The sequence below is a fragment of the Oreochromis niloticus genome, linkage group LG19, assembly GCF_001858045.2.
Source record: "Oreochromis niloticus isolate F11D_XX linkage group LG19, O_niloticus_UMD_NMBU, whole genome shotgun sequence".
NCBI classification, from domain to species: Eukaryota; Metazoa; Chordata; class Actinopteri; order Cichliformes; family Cichlidae; genus Oreochromis; species Oreochromis niloticus.
In genome coordinates, this window is record NC_031983.2 from 26055199 (window position 1) to 26069652 (window position 14454).

Here is a 14454-nt window from a genome sequence, read left to right on the forward strand (position 1 = left end):
ATCTTCTCCTCTCGCCCTCTCTTGCAGATACACAGGTTGGGTAGTGCAGGATGTGATTAACTTGGGCTCGTATAATTACCTCGGCTTCGCTGAGAATACAGGTCCATGTGCTGACTCCGCAGCTGAAGTCACCATGAAGTACGGTGTTGGAGTTGCGAGCACGAGGCAGGAGATTGGTACAAACACATGGCAAAACACAGACACACCCGCTAGCTTTGCTATCACTGCTGGGTCTTTAACGGCAAGAATGTGCACAGCTGAATTCACCTCGGTAAACAAAGTGTCATAAACCAGTTAGTTTAGTGAAGCCGTGGGAACTAATATGATGATCATCTGTGCGCGGTGTTTGAGCCAATTGCAAATTACCGTCACTTTTCTGTCTTTAGAAATGCTTTCAAATAAGTTAAAGTCTGACTGACCACTTTTTAAAGTACATTTTAGGCATTAGTCTGGTGTTGGAGCTCCTTTAACCTTCAGAAAGGTTTTAATTTTTCTTGGCATAGATTCAGCAACATGCTGGAAACATCCAAACACATCTATGATGCAAATCTCTCTCTTGGTTGTAAGGAGTAGTTATTTGGGTTACTGTTGCCTTCTTATCAGCTTGAAGCGATACGATATTTAAAGTTTCGGTAACCTCACAGGATGTGAAGAAGTCTGTATGTATCATAATAAAATCCACAATTTGATGTCTTTACACTTGGATGATATATGAACTGGACAAACAAGATATATCATGTGAACTTTAAGTATTTGTTCCCTTTTTTAACTCCCCGGACAGAAGCCAAATTGATTGGAGCAGAATGCGATCAGTGCAGTTTGTCAGTCAGCACGATTATGCAAAAAATCTCAAGGTGAAAATGATTAAACTGGGTGGAGAGGAGAAGCATGGGCAAAGGAGGAAGCTCTTATACTTGGCGAGTATCTATCTCACAATCTTAACCGTGAAATGGGGGATTGGCTTTGGCGGGGATCCTTGACTTCTCCTCTTGTTTTATTTAACTTGAACAAAGCCGGGCTAGCTGTTTCCCTCCATTTCCGGTCTTTATGCTTATTTATTGATCTTCTGTGGTATCATCTCCCAGGAGAAGCAAGTACATTTTAATACTAAAAAAATCTATGTCAGTTTTAGAACTTCAAGGTGTTCAGTGGTATCCGTTTATTTTAAGCTCCCGTGTTTTTTGTGGGGTTTTTTTTTTTCTTTTAATTCATGTATTTATTTATTTTTTGTTTCTCAGGTAACCTGGACAGACACGAGGAGATGGAGAAACAGGTGGCTCGGTTCCTGGGTGTGGAATCAGCCATGGCGTTCGGCATGGGATTTGCAACTAACTCAATGAACATACCAGCACTCGTTGGCAAGGTAAGACCACAAGTGATACATGGGACAAGGATGAGCTTATTTCCAGCAAGATATCCTGGATGGATGTTCATGGGTCTTTGCTAAGTATGTTTACTTAATAGTACACTATTGTAGGTCACCAGTTACACCAAGCACCTTATCTTATATCAGGAAGAAACACTTGCTGGTGACTGGCTGGTTGTCTGTGTTAAAGTGAGAAAGGAACAAACTAAGGAAGTGAAAGCCAACAGTGATGAGACTGCTAAAGACTTCTGCTCTAATGAAATGATTCAGACCTGCTGGTATGAATGCGTAGGGTTAGACTCAGAGCAGCGTGGTATGAAACAATGCAGTCCTACAAAGCAAGCTGCATTCTCAGTGTAATTCTCTCAGCAGAGATCGTTCTGTATAATTGTAAAAAATGATTCTCCACCCTCTTACAAAACTCACCAGCCAATAAAAACAATGTTGGCTAAAAAAACATAGCAGTCATCTGCTATTGTGCGGAACACAATAGCAGAAATCCTATATGTATGAAATATTAATGCTAATTAATCTTCTGCAGGGTTGTCTAATCCTGAGTGATGAGCTGAACCATGCCTCTCTGGTCCTGGGAGCCAGACTATCTGGGTCCACCATCAGAGTCTTTAAACACAACAGTGAGTCTCATATTGGTTCCTATCCATCTGCCTCCTATCTGCATTTATTCCCATGCATTAGCCATGTTGTAAAACTTCCACTGCTTCTTAAGGTCTGTAATTATAGTGCTTTTTATTAGTTTTATTGTCTGATCTAATGTTTGCCAGCTTTAAAACAACATCAATACAAAAGAGAAAGCATTTTGAAATCGCATACAAAGGAAGACTGATGCTAAAACCACAGCTATCATTTTGAATGTTAACACTTCAGATTTTTGTTTTTTCCTGTCAGATATGCAGAGCCTTGAAAAACTGTTGAGAGAAGCCGTCGTTCATGGCCAACCCAGGACTCACAGACCATGGAAGAAGATCCTAATAGTGGTTGAAGGCATTTACAGGTACTGCTTTGAATTCCTGTAGATGTCATACATGACTTAATGGAGAAAATAAATATTTAGAACTTTTGATTCTGTTAGATGTGCGTATTTAATCTATCTATTTAAATCTTGTCTTTGGTAGGAGAAAGTCTCAGCGCTGACTGTATACAACTTTTGCAACTGTACTGAAATTGTCTTTGGCCTTATGCAGTAGAAAAAAAGGGAGTTGCCCATTTTTAATTTATTTTCCTTCCTAGTTTCAGGTTGAGCAAGACCTAAAAACTTTATTGCATAAGCAGCAATTCCATCTGTGGCCAGTGCCCCTAGCTGGATTATTAAGACGGATCTTTGATGTATTTCTGGTGCAAAGACATACATGCCATTAAGCACATACAAGAACAGGTTCAGCTTTCTCTGATGGTTCAGTCAGGTTCAGTACTTTAAGCTGTACTGAGAATGTGTCAGTGCTTAGTTAGCTAACCTGATTCTGTCTGACAGGGTGCTACAAAAAGCATTTGAAACATGCAAGACATTTTCTGTCTTTTTTGTTTTTTAATAGGTTTATCTTTTTTATTTGAGTCAAAAGTCATTTCAGCTGTTTATTCTATGTTGACAGCTGCTTGATAGTCTCTGGTGCAAAAGCTGAATTTGTTGGGAAAAACAAAGCTGTAACACTTCAGGAGATGTAATGCACCTTCCACTCTGCCTCTTTCCTCCCTGCAGCATGGAGGGCAGCATAGTCCGCCTGCCAGAAGTGATTGCCTTAAAGAAGCGCTACCGGGCCTACCTTTACTTGGATGAAGCCCACAGTATAGGGGCCCTGGGTCCAAGAGGAAGAGGTGTGGTGGATTACTTTGGCCTCGACCCATGTGACGTGGACGTCATGATGGGCACTTTTACCAAAAGCTTTGGTGCTGCAGGTGGATACATCGCAGGGAAAAGGGTGAGCTTTATCTCTGTGTTTATTTTTTATTTTTTGAAGGAAGAAAAAAGGGGAAAAAGAGTGCATTTTCCAGCATAACATCAGTTTAAACTCACTCATAGTTTTTCAAGAGTGCACTGATGCATGGACTCTCTAAGCGTTGCAGAAACGAGTGCTAGTCATTGCAACAGTACGTGTTGCATTCTTGACATTTCAGCACGACACCCATCAAAACTTAGCATAGCAAAGCTTGCTTATCAAGATGGTTATCGAGATAAGACACTTTATCTAAATCATCATGTAGTGGCGTCTTAGAACTGCCAAAGCTCTCAAGCAGAACAAAGGAGTCGGAGAAAATTGGTCATGAATCACTTAGGAATGTGTTAACAGGTTACAGGATGTACCTCACATTATGCTCTTAATGACTTTCATTTTCTTCTAAAAATGTAACGGGAAGATTGACAGGTTTGAAAGCGCAAAGCGAAATTCAGTTCTCACGTTGTGCTTATCAGACTGTTGAGGTTTTTAATGTAAATCTGGTGCTTCTAAAAATAAAAACAACATTTTCACACATTCATGAAAGAGGGAAGCAACAAGCAACGTGTCGAGAGACTGAGAGACTGCAGCTGTTCATGCGTATCTGCTTATGTCTTCTGTGTGTCTCCTGGGTTTAGGAGCTCATCGAATACCTGCGCTCACATTCCCACAGTGCGGTCTACGCCACCTCCATGTCTCCTCCTGTGGTGGAGCAAATCATCACTTCTATGAAGTGCATTATGGGAGAGGATGGCACAACAATAGGTAAGCCTCAGTCCAGATTTTTCTTTCAATATAAAGTGTAAAAAAATTTTGCTTTTAAAGAGTCATTATTGTTGGATGTTGAGCCAAATCTCACTTTCCACTTACTTATAGTGCACTCCACATGCACTGCAGTCCATGACCACATCTGAATCTGATTGGTATATAGGCACACAAAGATGTTATGTTGAGGTCAGAAGATTTCCTCTATAGATAGATAGATTAAAGAGTGATAAACAACTAAATTCTGCAGCAACATCAAACTACAAAACATTTTCGGATTAAAATTGTAAATCATGCAGAGTTAAACGGCCAGTTTCAGCAAACTTCAGGCTGTTCTTGCATATTAACTATAGTGCATAATGGTGCAGGTTCTTGGTTATTTGTTTTCTTGCATTGCATTTATAATTTGGTGACGTCTCCACTTCTGATGATTTTATGTCAGAAATAGTGGTTGTAATTGTTATGATGGGCCACCAGGTGTCACTGCACAGTTAAGAATTGTAGGACTGGATCCAGCGTCTGGTCTTTTTCATCAGATGTTATATAAAGTAAAGGAGTAGAAAGGGGAAAAAAGAGTTATAACTATGTATGTATTTTTTGTTTAGAATGGTTACTTGATTTAAAGAGGTTAAGGAATATTTTATGATGGTCTGTGTTTATAGACAAGAGGCAATTCCATCTCCTCTACATGGATTGTTTAATCTAACCTCAACCATTTTGCAAGAACAGTTCAAGATGTCACTAAGCCAAATCTAAACCAAGAAATTACTTGAAGCTCATTATTTGTAGCACAAAAGCACTTTGGGCAGTAAAATGTACTTGTCCATGTATCAAATCAAAAAGTCCACAGTACTGTGTTGGATTCAAATGTAGACGTGCAGAATGTTTCATTTTCATCTTTGGAAAGCATCACTAAGTGCTCATTTTATTTTTTGCACTTCAGGAAAGTCGGATTTAGTAAAGAATAAACAGGCCTCGGTAAGAGAATCGCCTTTGTGTAGCTCTAAAATTGAGTTGCAATCAATTGCAACCAGTAACTGACAAAATGTGGATGTAAAGAAAAATTATTAAAAACCCACAAGAAAAACTACAGAATCAATCCAGATGAAAATAAATATGGGTAGTTAAAAGATGAATGATACAAGCATGACACAAATATAATTTAAATAATGCAAATGCAGATTTAAACCAAACAAACCAGTTATTATAAACAAATAATAAAAAACTTGTTTGGTTACAAACCCAGAACAACAATAAAAACAAAAACATTTAACTGATAAAGCAGTACATGAAGCCAGGCTTCATTAATGAGTTTGCTGTATCCAGTGAGTGTGAGTAACAAATTACACTAAGCAGAGATGAGTGGGTATGACAGCGCTCTGTGAATATTCGCATATTGTCCATTAACACATCAGCATGTGATGACTTGTGTGTCTAACACGTTAAAGTGGCAAAGCAAACGGCTGTCATCACACTGCAAAAAACAAAACCTAGAGGATTAAATATAGATGATTTTAGAACGCGGAACATCCGTGTGATTAACTTCCATCATGCTTCCTATCAACTCTCATGTCTCCAAATTTCTTCATCATCCTTAGGCAGTGAGCGTGTGCAGCAGCTGGCAGAGAACACGGTCTATTTCCGCAAGAGGCTTCGAGAAATGGGCTTCATCATCTATGGCAACAACGACTCTCCCGTCGTACCCATGATGCTCTACATGCCCGCCAAGATAGCGTGAGCCTCCGTCTTTGCTGTCTACTACTAGTCTGATTGCTTGGAGCCTTTAGAGCAATATAGTGTTATGTATTTTATATATATGGATGGATGTAGATGGCGGCAAATCACAACAACAGTCACCTCAAGGCGCTTTATGTTGCAAGGTAGACCCTACAATAATACATACAGAGAAAAACCCAACAATCATATGACCCCCTATGACCAAGCACTTTGGCGATAGTGGGAAGGAAAAACTCCCTTTTAACAGGAAGAAACCTCCGGCAGAACCAGGCTCAGGGAGGGGCGGGGCCATCTGCCGATGCTAGTTGGGGAGAGAGAAGGAAGACAGGATAACACACATGCTGTGGAAGAGAGCCAGAGATTAATAACAAGTATGATTCAGCTCAGAGAGGTCTTTTAGGACATAGGGAGTGAGAAAGGTGACTGAAGAAGAAACACTGAGTGCATCATGGGAATCCCCCAGCAGCCTACACCTATTGCAGCATAACTAAGGCAGGATTCAGGGTCACCTGATCCAGCCAGATTTGCCTCTCCCACCAGAGCGTTTGCCAGGGAGATGCTGAAGAGGAACATTGGCGTGGTGGTCGTGGGCTTCCCTGCTACACCCATCATTGAGTCGCGAGCGCGCTTCTGCATCTCTGCCGGCCACTCGAAAAACATGCTCGACCAGGTAAACACACACTTAAAAATATCTTAACATATCTTTAGTATTCAGCATGTCTAATTTGGCACATTCTAGATACGATTTTCTTTTATGGTAATACTGATAGGTAAAAGTCGACAATGATTTCTCAAAATGGGACAATTTCTTTCTTTTTTTTTGGGGGGGGGGTCTTTAAGACCAAGAAGAAGAAGCTGTTACACACCAATGAGTGTCATTAAATCCTGCTAAATAATGACCACTAAAAATACTGTTCTGCTCTGTCCTGATGTCTCAAACATGGCAGTTAATTGGATGTAATATTCTGCAGCTTGTACTTAGTATGCAAAAGCTGTCAGGTTTTTTTTCTTTAAAGGATAGACTGTAGCACCTACAGCTGCAGATGTATTGATGTTGACTAGTCTTGCGTATCCACTTCTCCCTGTCTACATAGGCGAACGGTCAGGGTGAAGCCATTACATTTCAGTGAAAAACATTCCCCGAATTCCTCTAATTACTGAGAATTGTTAGACCCGAGCCTCTCTGAACTAAGCTCACTGGTGCTTTTGCTAAGTGTACTTCCACAGGGGTTATGGCTAATTACTGGGCCTGCGCACAGATCAAGTTTTTGTCAAAGTTTTTCCAGCATGTAGCTTGTTAGCTAGATTTGCCGGCAGGAGTTCACAAGGACGAAAAGGGTGCAATTACTAATAGTCTACCAGTGGCAGGCTTATCTGAGTGGTGCTGGCTGCTACTAGCCAAGCCTGATTTGTTTAGTTATACTCTCTAAAGTTTGTTCATTCCTGTTTCACAGCGGTGTAATGACCTTTGAGCTGTTTGAAACTAAGTGGAGAGATCAAGTTGACATTAAATAAAGTGGAGCAGTCCAACAGGGGCAAACACTGTCTGCAATTTGAGGGACGCTGATATGATCTCTTTTGACCTCAAATGTCTACCTTTACAGGATCCCTTGAGTAACTTAGAGCATGCTGAGTCCCTTGCAGCTTAATGTCTGACATCCCTTTGCCAGAAATCCATCAAAGGACAAGAATGCCTCACTGGGATTTAGAGAGTGCCAGGAAAAGTCTCACAGAAGAGGCTCCGTATAAAAATAAAGTGTCAGCCGTATCACTGTGCAGGTTAACGTACTGTTTGTTCCCTGTGTTTTGAGTGTAGACCTCAACATTGCTCTTTGTGTTGGCCTGTGTAAGTGCAGACAGTTCAGCTTTGATTACAACACATCTAAAACCGCCCACTCTTCACAGCGAGGGCTCTTCTGCGTCGCTGAAATGAGCTCACTGCAGACCTGCTTGCTCTTCACTACGGGCCACCGTCTTAGATCCTCCACGGTTCTTTTCTTATTTTACACTAATGTAAATCATCTAACACAGAGGTTGAGCTTTCTCCTGTGCTTCCTGTCTAATTTATGTGGCTCAGTTGGCGCAGATACCAAACTGTGTCTCCAGGAAGTCCTGTATATCCAGGGTTATGTTATCTGTTCCTATTATTCTCGGTGCACTTCAAAAAATTGAGCAAAATAAGCTGAAGACAAGGAGTGGGAGTACTGTACCGTAGTGCTTTTATCTGTCATGGTGTTAAATCTGTCTCCGTTAGCCTTCCTCTCTGTATTATTCTCATGCACTTTGAAGTGTCATCTTGGTTTGTGTGTTTCTTTTATCCGCTGGCGAGCTTTCAGAGTGTTATCTTTTCACTCTCTCACACCCACACGTACATCTCGACCTAAATCCTTTTATTGCCATCGTTATTTCATTCTACTGACCGCAATATCAACCTTAAACAAATGTCAGGTTATAACTAATGTATCTGAAAATGTGGAGACGGTTACAGAATTGTCCACCTAGTGTTGAGTTGGAGGAGCTACTTCAGGCGTCTGATGGCTCAAAATGTTAAAAGCATCAAGGGTAGAATAGTGATTGATTCTTCCATGAAATATAAATTTTTTTTTTATTTCATTTTATTTTTTTAGTCTACCTGAAAAGCCTTACTTGATTAAAGAGATGAACAAACTTAATATTTGGCCGAAACGACACAGAAAGATACTAATGATTTGACTGCAGTAAAGTATTTCTGGACAGGCTGGCAATAAAGCACTTCAGTTCCTTTAGACTTTAAGATGTGATACAAAGCCCATCTGTTATCCTCACAAAGCTTTACCATAAACAGAAGGTATATATTGCTTTACTGGCAACCTACACACATAGGAAACATATTGAAAAAGTCCTCAAGCCCCATAGCTATGAGACATAAATCATCACAAGTCCAGGAATTGGTGAATAAACATATGGTATAACGGGAACAATGTACTCCACGCATGTATGTTACGCCAGAGCTCTAATTTCAGAACAAAAGCACGTTGTATAAGGTTTTCACACACTGGGAGAAACCTCACTTTACTCTGAATTTTTGGAAATTCTCCGCTTTTTTCTCTCTCTTGTATTTCTTTTCCAACCAGTTACTTTATTATTCCCGGTTAACGTCACCAGTGTGAGATGTGAGACGATAAATCTCGTTTCCTGTTTCAGGGAAGCAGCTGTGTGCTGCGGGACTGAGGGATTTAACAAATAGCTGGTGAGCAAAATGTAGCATTTGCAATCTTGAGACAGAAATATTAATTTTAAAAAGGAAACTGTAGATTCATAAAAACGGGAGTCCAGATTTATGCCAATGAATCCATTAACGTGCTGTTGCGCTGACAATATTGAATCTTAAAACTTTTTAAAATGTTGTTTATTCTGCAGCTTGTTGCTCTGACCTCAAGTGAGCAGAAATCTACTGATGAAGCTTAAAGTTTGAACTGATGAAACAAACATGCATGATGCAACAAAGCAAAACCACATTAAAATTTAAAGACTCATTTCAGCAATATATACTCATCCCTACATTGTGTAATTATTGTCGACCTTACGCTATAACAGCTTGAACTGTAGAGCACTTCGGCTGCATTAACCAGAGCTCATGCACTCAGAGGCTGAATATGTCCCCCTTGGTTGAAGAGCTTTAGATAGAATGAAGATTTGCTGCTGTTTGGAGGACGTGTCTGTATGAAGTCATCACTTTGCTCTAACACCCAGGTAATAGAAGTGAAAAATGTAAAAGTTCAAACCAGAGATCTTTGCTGCTTCGGCCCCACTTTGCAATTTGGTTTTATGAGGCTGGTGTCTCTGCACCTGTAAATGTCCTCGCTCTTCATGTTGGCCTTCAGACTGACAGCATTTTTTTTTTTCTTCTTCATTGTATAAATGTCTCCACAGGCGCTGAACGTCATCAGCGAGGTTGGAGACCTCCTTCAGCTCAAGTACTCCCGTCACAGACTGCAGCCGTCTTCTGCGCGGCCTTTTGATGATGATGTGTATGAGGACATTGACGACTGATGAATCACTCTGCTGCTTAAGTGGCGTGAACCAGAACAACCCCGGAAAATACAGAGCGGGTCGGTCAAGATGGAGCACAAGTCTTCCTTAAGGAGCGACATGTGCGTACGTGCCCCCTGCCATCATGTTGCCAACACGTAACCTCCCCGTCCCCCGACGAAAGCAAAACGCTTAAAAATACCCTCAGATTTTACTTTGCCTTACTACACATGCAGAGATTGTAAGCAGTGAAAATGGCACCTCTGCTTCTTCCTGTGTCTTTTTTCACTTTTTTTTTTAAAAAAAGATTGTTTGTTTGTTTGTTTGTTTGTTTGTTTGTTTGTTTGTGTCTTTAGTTTTTGTGGTTTTGGCCTTTGTTACGCTTGTAATTGCAGATCCAGTGTGCACGTCATCTATTTGTTTTTTTCTTGTTTTATGACATGAATCTAACATAAATCACAAATGTAAGGAGACTAATAAGGACAACATCATTACCATCTATCAAAGAACGGTCCTTTAGTCCAGCGGTTATTGTCACAAGTAGAACTCACTGCATGTATTTCCACAAGACCTAATTCGTCACCATCAGGAGCCTGTTAGCGTGCAAACATGACTTTTATCTTTTAAAGTCAGTTCCCATCGGTCTTTTCGAGCAACGTGAATATTGTAAAACACCTCACTTATTACAGCGAGATGTCATACTGCATTTAATCCTGACTTGACCAAACACTTCAGACAAAATTAGATTTTTTATTTATTTATTTTTTTGTCATTCTCGGCTCTACACAGGAAATTAAAAATCTGTCAGTTTCGAGCTAATTACCTGACAGCATTCCATTTAAAAAAGGAATGGTCTGATCACTTTATTGATATTATTTAGAAGATTAGATGGACAAAGTCGGCCTCGAGTCTTAAAGCTAAGCTCACAGTTTGCTAACTTTCACTTCATATTTTTCCTGCTGCATAGCATGGATCTTCTTATCTGAATTTAAGCAACAAAGCAGATGAGCACATTTCCCAAAATCTGCCTGCAGTAGTAAGCTGAAGGTATTGCCATATTTCACGTTTAAAAAAAAAAAAAAATCATATTTGAGAATTTTATTTGCCTCCACTGAGATCAGCTCTGGGTCAGGAGAACAGTGCCAAAGTGAATAGAACTGATCATCTGTGATGTTGGTATGTGTGAGGAAATGTTCCTGAACGGGCTGCATGGCTCAAAAGAATAAATGTTTAATATCCTGTTCATTGCATCGGTAAAACTCACAAGTCAAAATAGAAATCAACAACTAATTACTCTTCCAAACATTTGATTTTATCTTTTGTTCAGTAATGAAACGATTCCAGTGATATTACATGTTGTTTTTCATTTTCCTTATGGAGGACCTGCTCTCTGTGTTGTTACTGTTAAACTCTTATAGAGTAGCTTTGCGTTATTCACAGTTCAAAGTCATCTTTACTTATGTGCTACTGAGCCTTGGAGTCGCCTCTCAGTTCATCCTTTGTTAGAAAATGACCCATTTTAGCATCTTTCATTGAAACTGACTTCTGGTTGGTCACACCTCCCTAAGTGTTTGCTTATAACAAGTGGGCGTGGTTTCTTCACTCAGAGCCACACTCGTGGTGGTTATAGCAAAGACATCGTCTATAAATGAGACGAGCCCCAGAAGCAGAAAATCCTGTTGATAACTGAACATTCAGAGCAGTCTAACGCTGAGGTTTTGGCTCACAGAGATTACATTTACATTCACTGACCTCATTATTCTGAATATCCACCGCTGTAACTATTTTATATATACAAGAAAAAGGAAAAGTTTGAAAAGTCCGCTTTAAGTCAATAACACTTTCACAATAATCTGGTTTCTGTTGCAAAACTATAAATACGATTTCTTTCATTGACAAAACTTTCCATTTCAGAAAGAAGCATTTAAGAAAGCCATGTTGAGATTTAAACACACGGTCGAGTGCTGCTACTGAAAAAAAGAAAAAAATGGAAGCCAAAAATTGAATGGAGAATTTTAACCCTAAAACATAATACACATTATACTGTTACAAGGTCAGCGTCTTTTCCCCACACCCCCCACACCAGGGCCAGAATTGCTGGGACTGTTTTTGTGTTCCTGTTTGTTACAGGATTTTTTTTTAATCTTAAGTCACGTGAGGAGGTTCAAACTGAAGAATATCTATTAGCGCGGGTAAACTAGTGTGGACAGGATCCAGCTCTTTGCAACTTGGTTTTACTGCTTTGTGTCTGATAATTGTTTTATTGCCTTGAAAAACAAAATGCTTTCTTTGTGCTGGCACTAATGAGTCAATAATGATGTTAACAGTCTTCTTAGGACAGGTGAGTGTGTTTTGTGTTCTTCCACATAAACAGCTGCTGTCTTTGGAAATGTGGGCGTTTACATTGTACTACTGAGCTTTGGGACAGCAGCACTCCTTAGTGAAGGCAGCTCATGTCCCACGTGTATATGCCACCGCTTGCATGTGTGCACACTGACGACTGCTGTTCAAGCGCTCGTCCTTCATACTAACGCACGCAGAGGAAGAATTCATCCCAGAAGCTGCTCTGCACCAGAGCTGGTGATGCTCAAAGTGAAACACTGTTTGTTCTTTAAACCTACTACGTTCTGTCTTCATGTCTGTCTGGGGTTGCTGTTTTGTTTTTTTTCGTCCATCTTTGCTGATCTTCTGATGTGTAGTGTGAGATACTTGTGTAACACGTCTTATGTAATCCATCTGGCTTCCTTTCTGCAGAAAATGGATCACAGATGATCGTTCATGAGCTGAAAGTTTGGTTGCAATGTTGTTTATACAAATACAGAATGTATCTATGTATTTTTAATTATGAACAGAGAGAAGCTGTACTGTTATACTCAAAGCAAATATTTACACATATGTTCACGTTATGTAAAGATTTTATGTCCTGACATTTTAATGAGTTTCTGAACATTAATTAGATCAGTTTCCCTTCAGTTCATTGGTAGTTCTCAGTAGTCCTCTATGAAGACGGCTTATGGTTTCAACCATAAAATCCACTTTATTTAGAAAATACTACATAAAAGCAAAATAACCTCTTTTTTTTATTGTTTGTTTTGGTAAAACAGCATGAAATGCTGTTATGGATGATGGCCTGTTTTGTGGGGGTTTTTTGTTTTTTGTTTTTTTTTTTTTCTCTACAAAGTTTATATTGTTTCATTAAATATGAGCTGTTTGGAAGATTTTGTTTATTATGGAGCAAGCAGGAAGGTGTGTGTGTGCAAGTTACCACACATCAGAGATGGTGTTCTCTGATATAAAGTAGTGCCTTTGAAGCAGATTATTTTCTAAGAATTCTGGTTCTCGTGTCATAACTTCAATTGTTCATCTTTGAACATCTTAATTGGTCTCTTCAACTACTTAGTCTTCAGCAGTACTCAACTGTATAATTAGCACTGTGTGATATCCATGTTAACTAATTTCCCTGCATTTCATCATAGAAAATGCACTATTTCAACATATCGGTAAAATATTAAAACGTAAAGTTTCTCACCCTTGTCAGTTACACGAGTAGATAAATAAAAGAGTTTAAAATATCTGGATTTTTCTTCAGTTTTTTTTATTACTGCCCTAATGTAGTGTGTCATGATTGTGTGTTAATTTGTCTTGATTAATTTGGGGGCAGACTTTCTTGTAATTTTCTTTAAAAGTGTTTTTGTCAATAGTTCTGCAGGTTTCCTGAAAACCCTTTTAAGTTGTTCTTTTGGACACTGGTGGATTTTTCACTCATTCTCAGTCCTGGTGCTTGACCATTTTCAGAAAAGCATTTTGTTTAAGCCACTTAACCCATTCCAGTTTTTCTTTTCTTTTTGTCAGATCAGCAAAAAACAATGCCAAAGACAACCGTTTGACAGGCATAACATTAGTATTTTTTGCAGTAACAAAGTGATTGCCAATGTGTTTTTAGTCCAAATCCTGGTGTATTTCAGCATGATTTGCAGAGCAAATTTAAGGAAATTGGTAGTGGCAGGGTTAAAAATTACTGGGTTAAAATAAATCTGGAAGTCTGAAAGCAAAGACTGGATACAGGAGCTGATGCATCTGCTCCTTCAGTTGATCAATCTACTATTGACTGAAGCCTTATTAGAAATAGTCTCAGTGGAAGGATGGCTGTCAAGAAGTTAGTCTTTAGGAAGGGAAACAAGTTTTCTTAAAAGATAGTTTATTAAAAGTACCCCATCAGGAGACAAACATCACTGATGAGTTGGTGGCCAGTGAAGTGAAACACAGATGGAGCAGTTAATCTGGGGCAGCCTTTATTGCCTAGAAGTAAGAGGTAAGCTGCATCAAGTGCCAATCTTCCTTTGTCAGCAAATCAATAACAGTAGGCCACAACTAAGAAAGCAGAGCACACAAGTAGTATCTGCGACAAATAGCAAATCCATTCTTGCAAATGGGGTCAACAGGAAATCATTTAACCTTACAACAGCAAGTAAAAATCAAAGTGTTGTTACTTAAATGTACACCTGACCTCATCACATGGCCTGCAGCTACAAACACACCACCCCGCTTTGCGAAAACTCTAGTAGTCAACAATCAAAACTCTAATTAAAGTATGAGAATCAGCCATAGTAGCATACCAACCAAAAC

General features: G+C 39.4%; 1 protein-coding gene across 3 annotated transcripts in view; it reads left to right on the forward strand.

The window, feature by feature from the left end:
* Positions 1–13400, forward strand: part of LOC100703068 (serine palmitoyltransferase 2) — a 20850-nt gene extending 7450 nt beyond the window's left edge. The window contains exons 4-13 of one of the 3 annotated variants that reach the window (XR_270161.4): positions 28–176; positions 1239–1363; positions 1908–2001; positions 2273–2378; positions 3081–3300; positions 3954–4080; positions 5679–5814; positions 6358–6487; positions 9472–9549; positions 9730–9864. Coding sequence is in view for 2 of the 3 variants with exons in the window: in XM_003445484.5 (XP_003445532.1) it covers positions 28–176; positions 1239–1363; positions 1908–2001; positions 2273–2378; positions 3081–3300; positions 3954–4080; positions 5679–5814; positions 6358–6487; positions 9730–9849 (1207 nt within the window). In the remaining variant the exon portion in view is untranslated. The other 2 variants (XM_003445484.5, XM_025901008.1) reach the window with 2 other exon arrangements.
* Positions 13401–14454: the final 1054 nt, after the last annotated feature.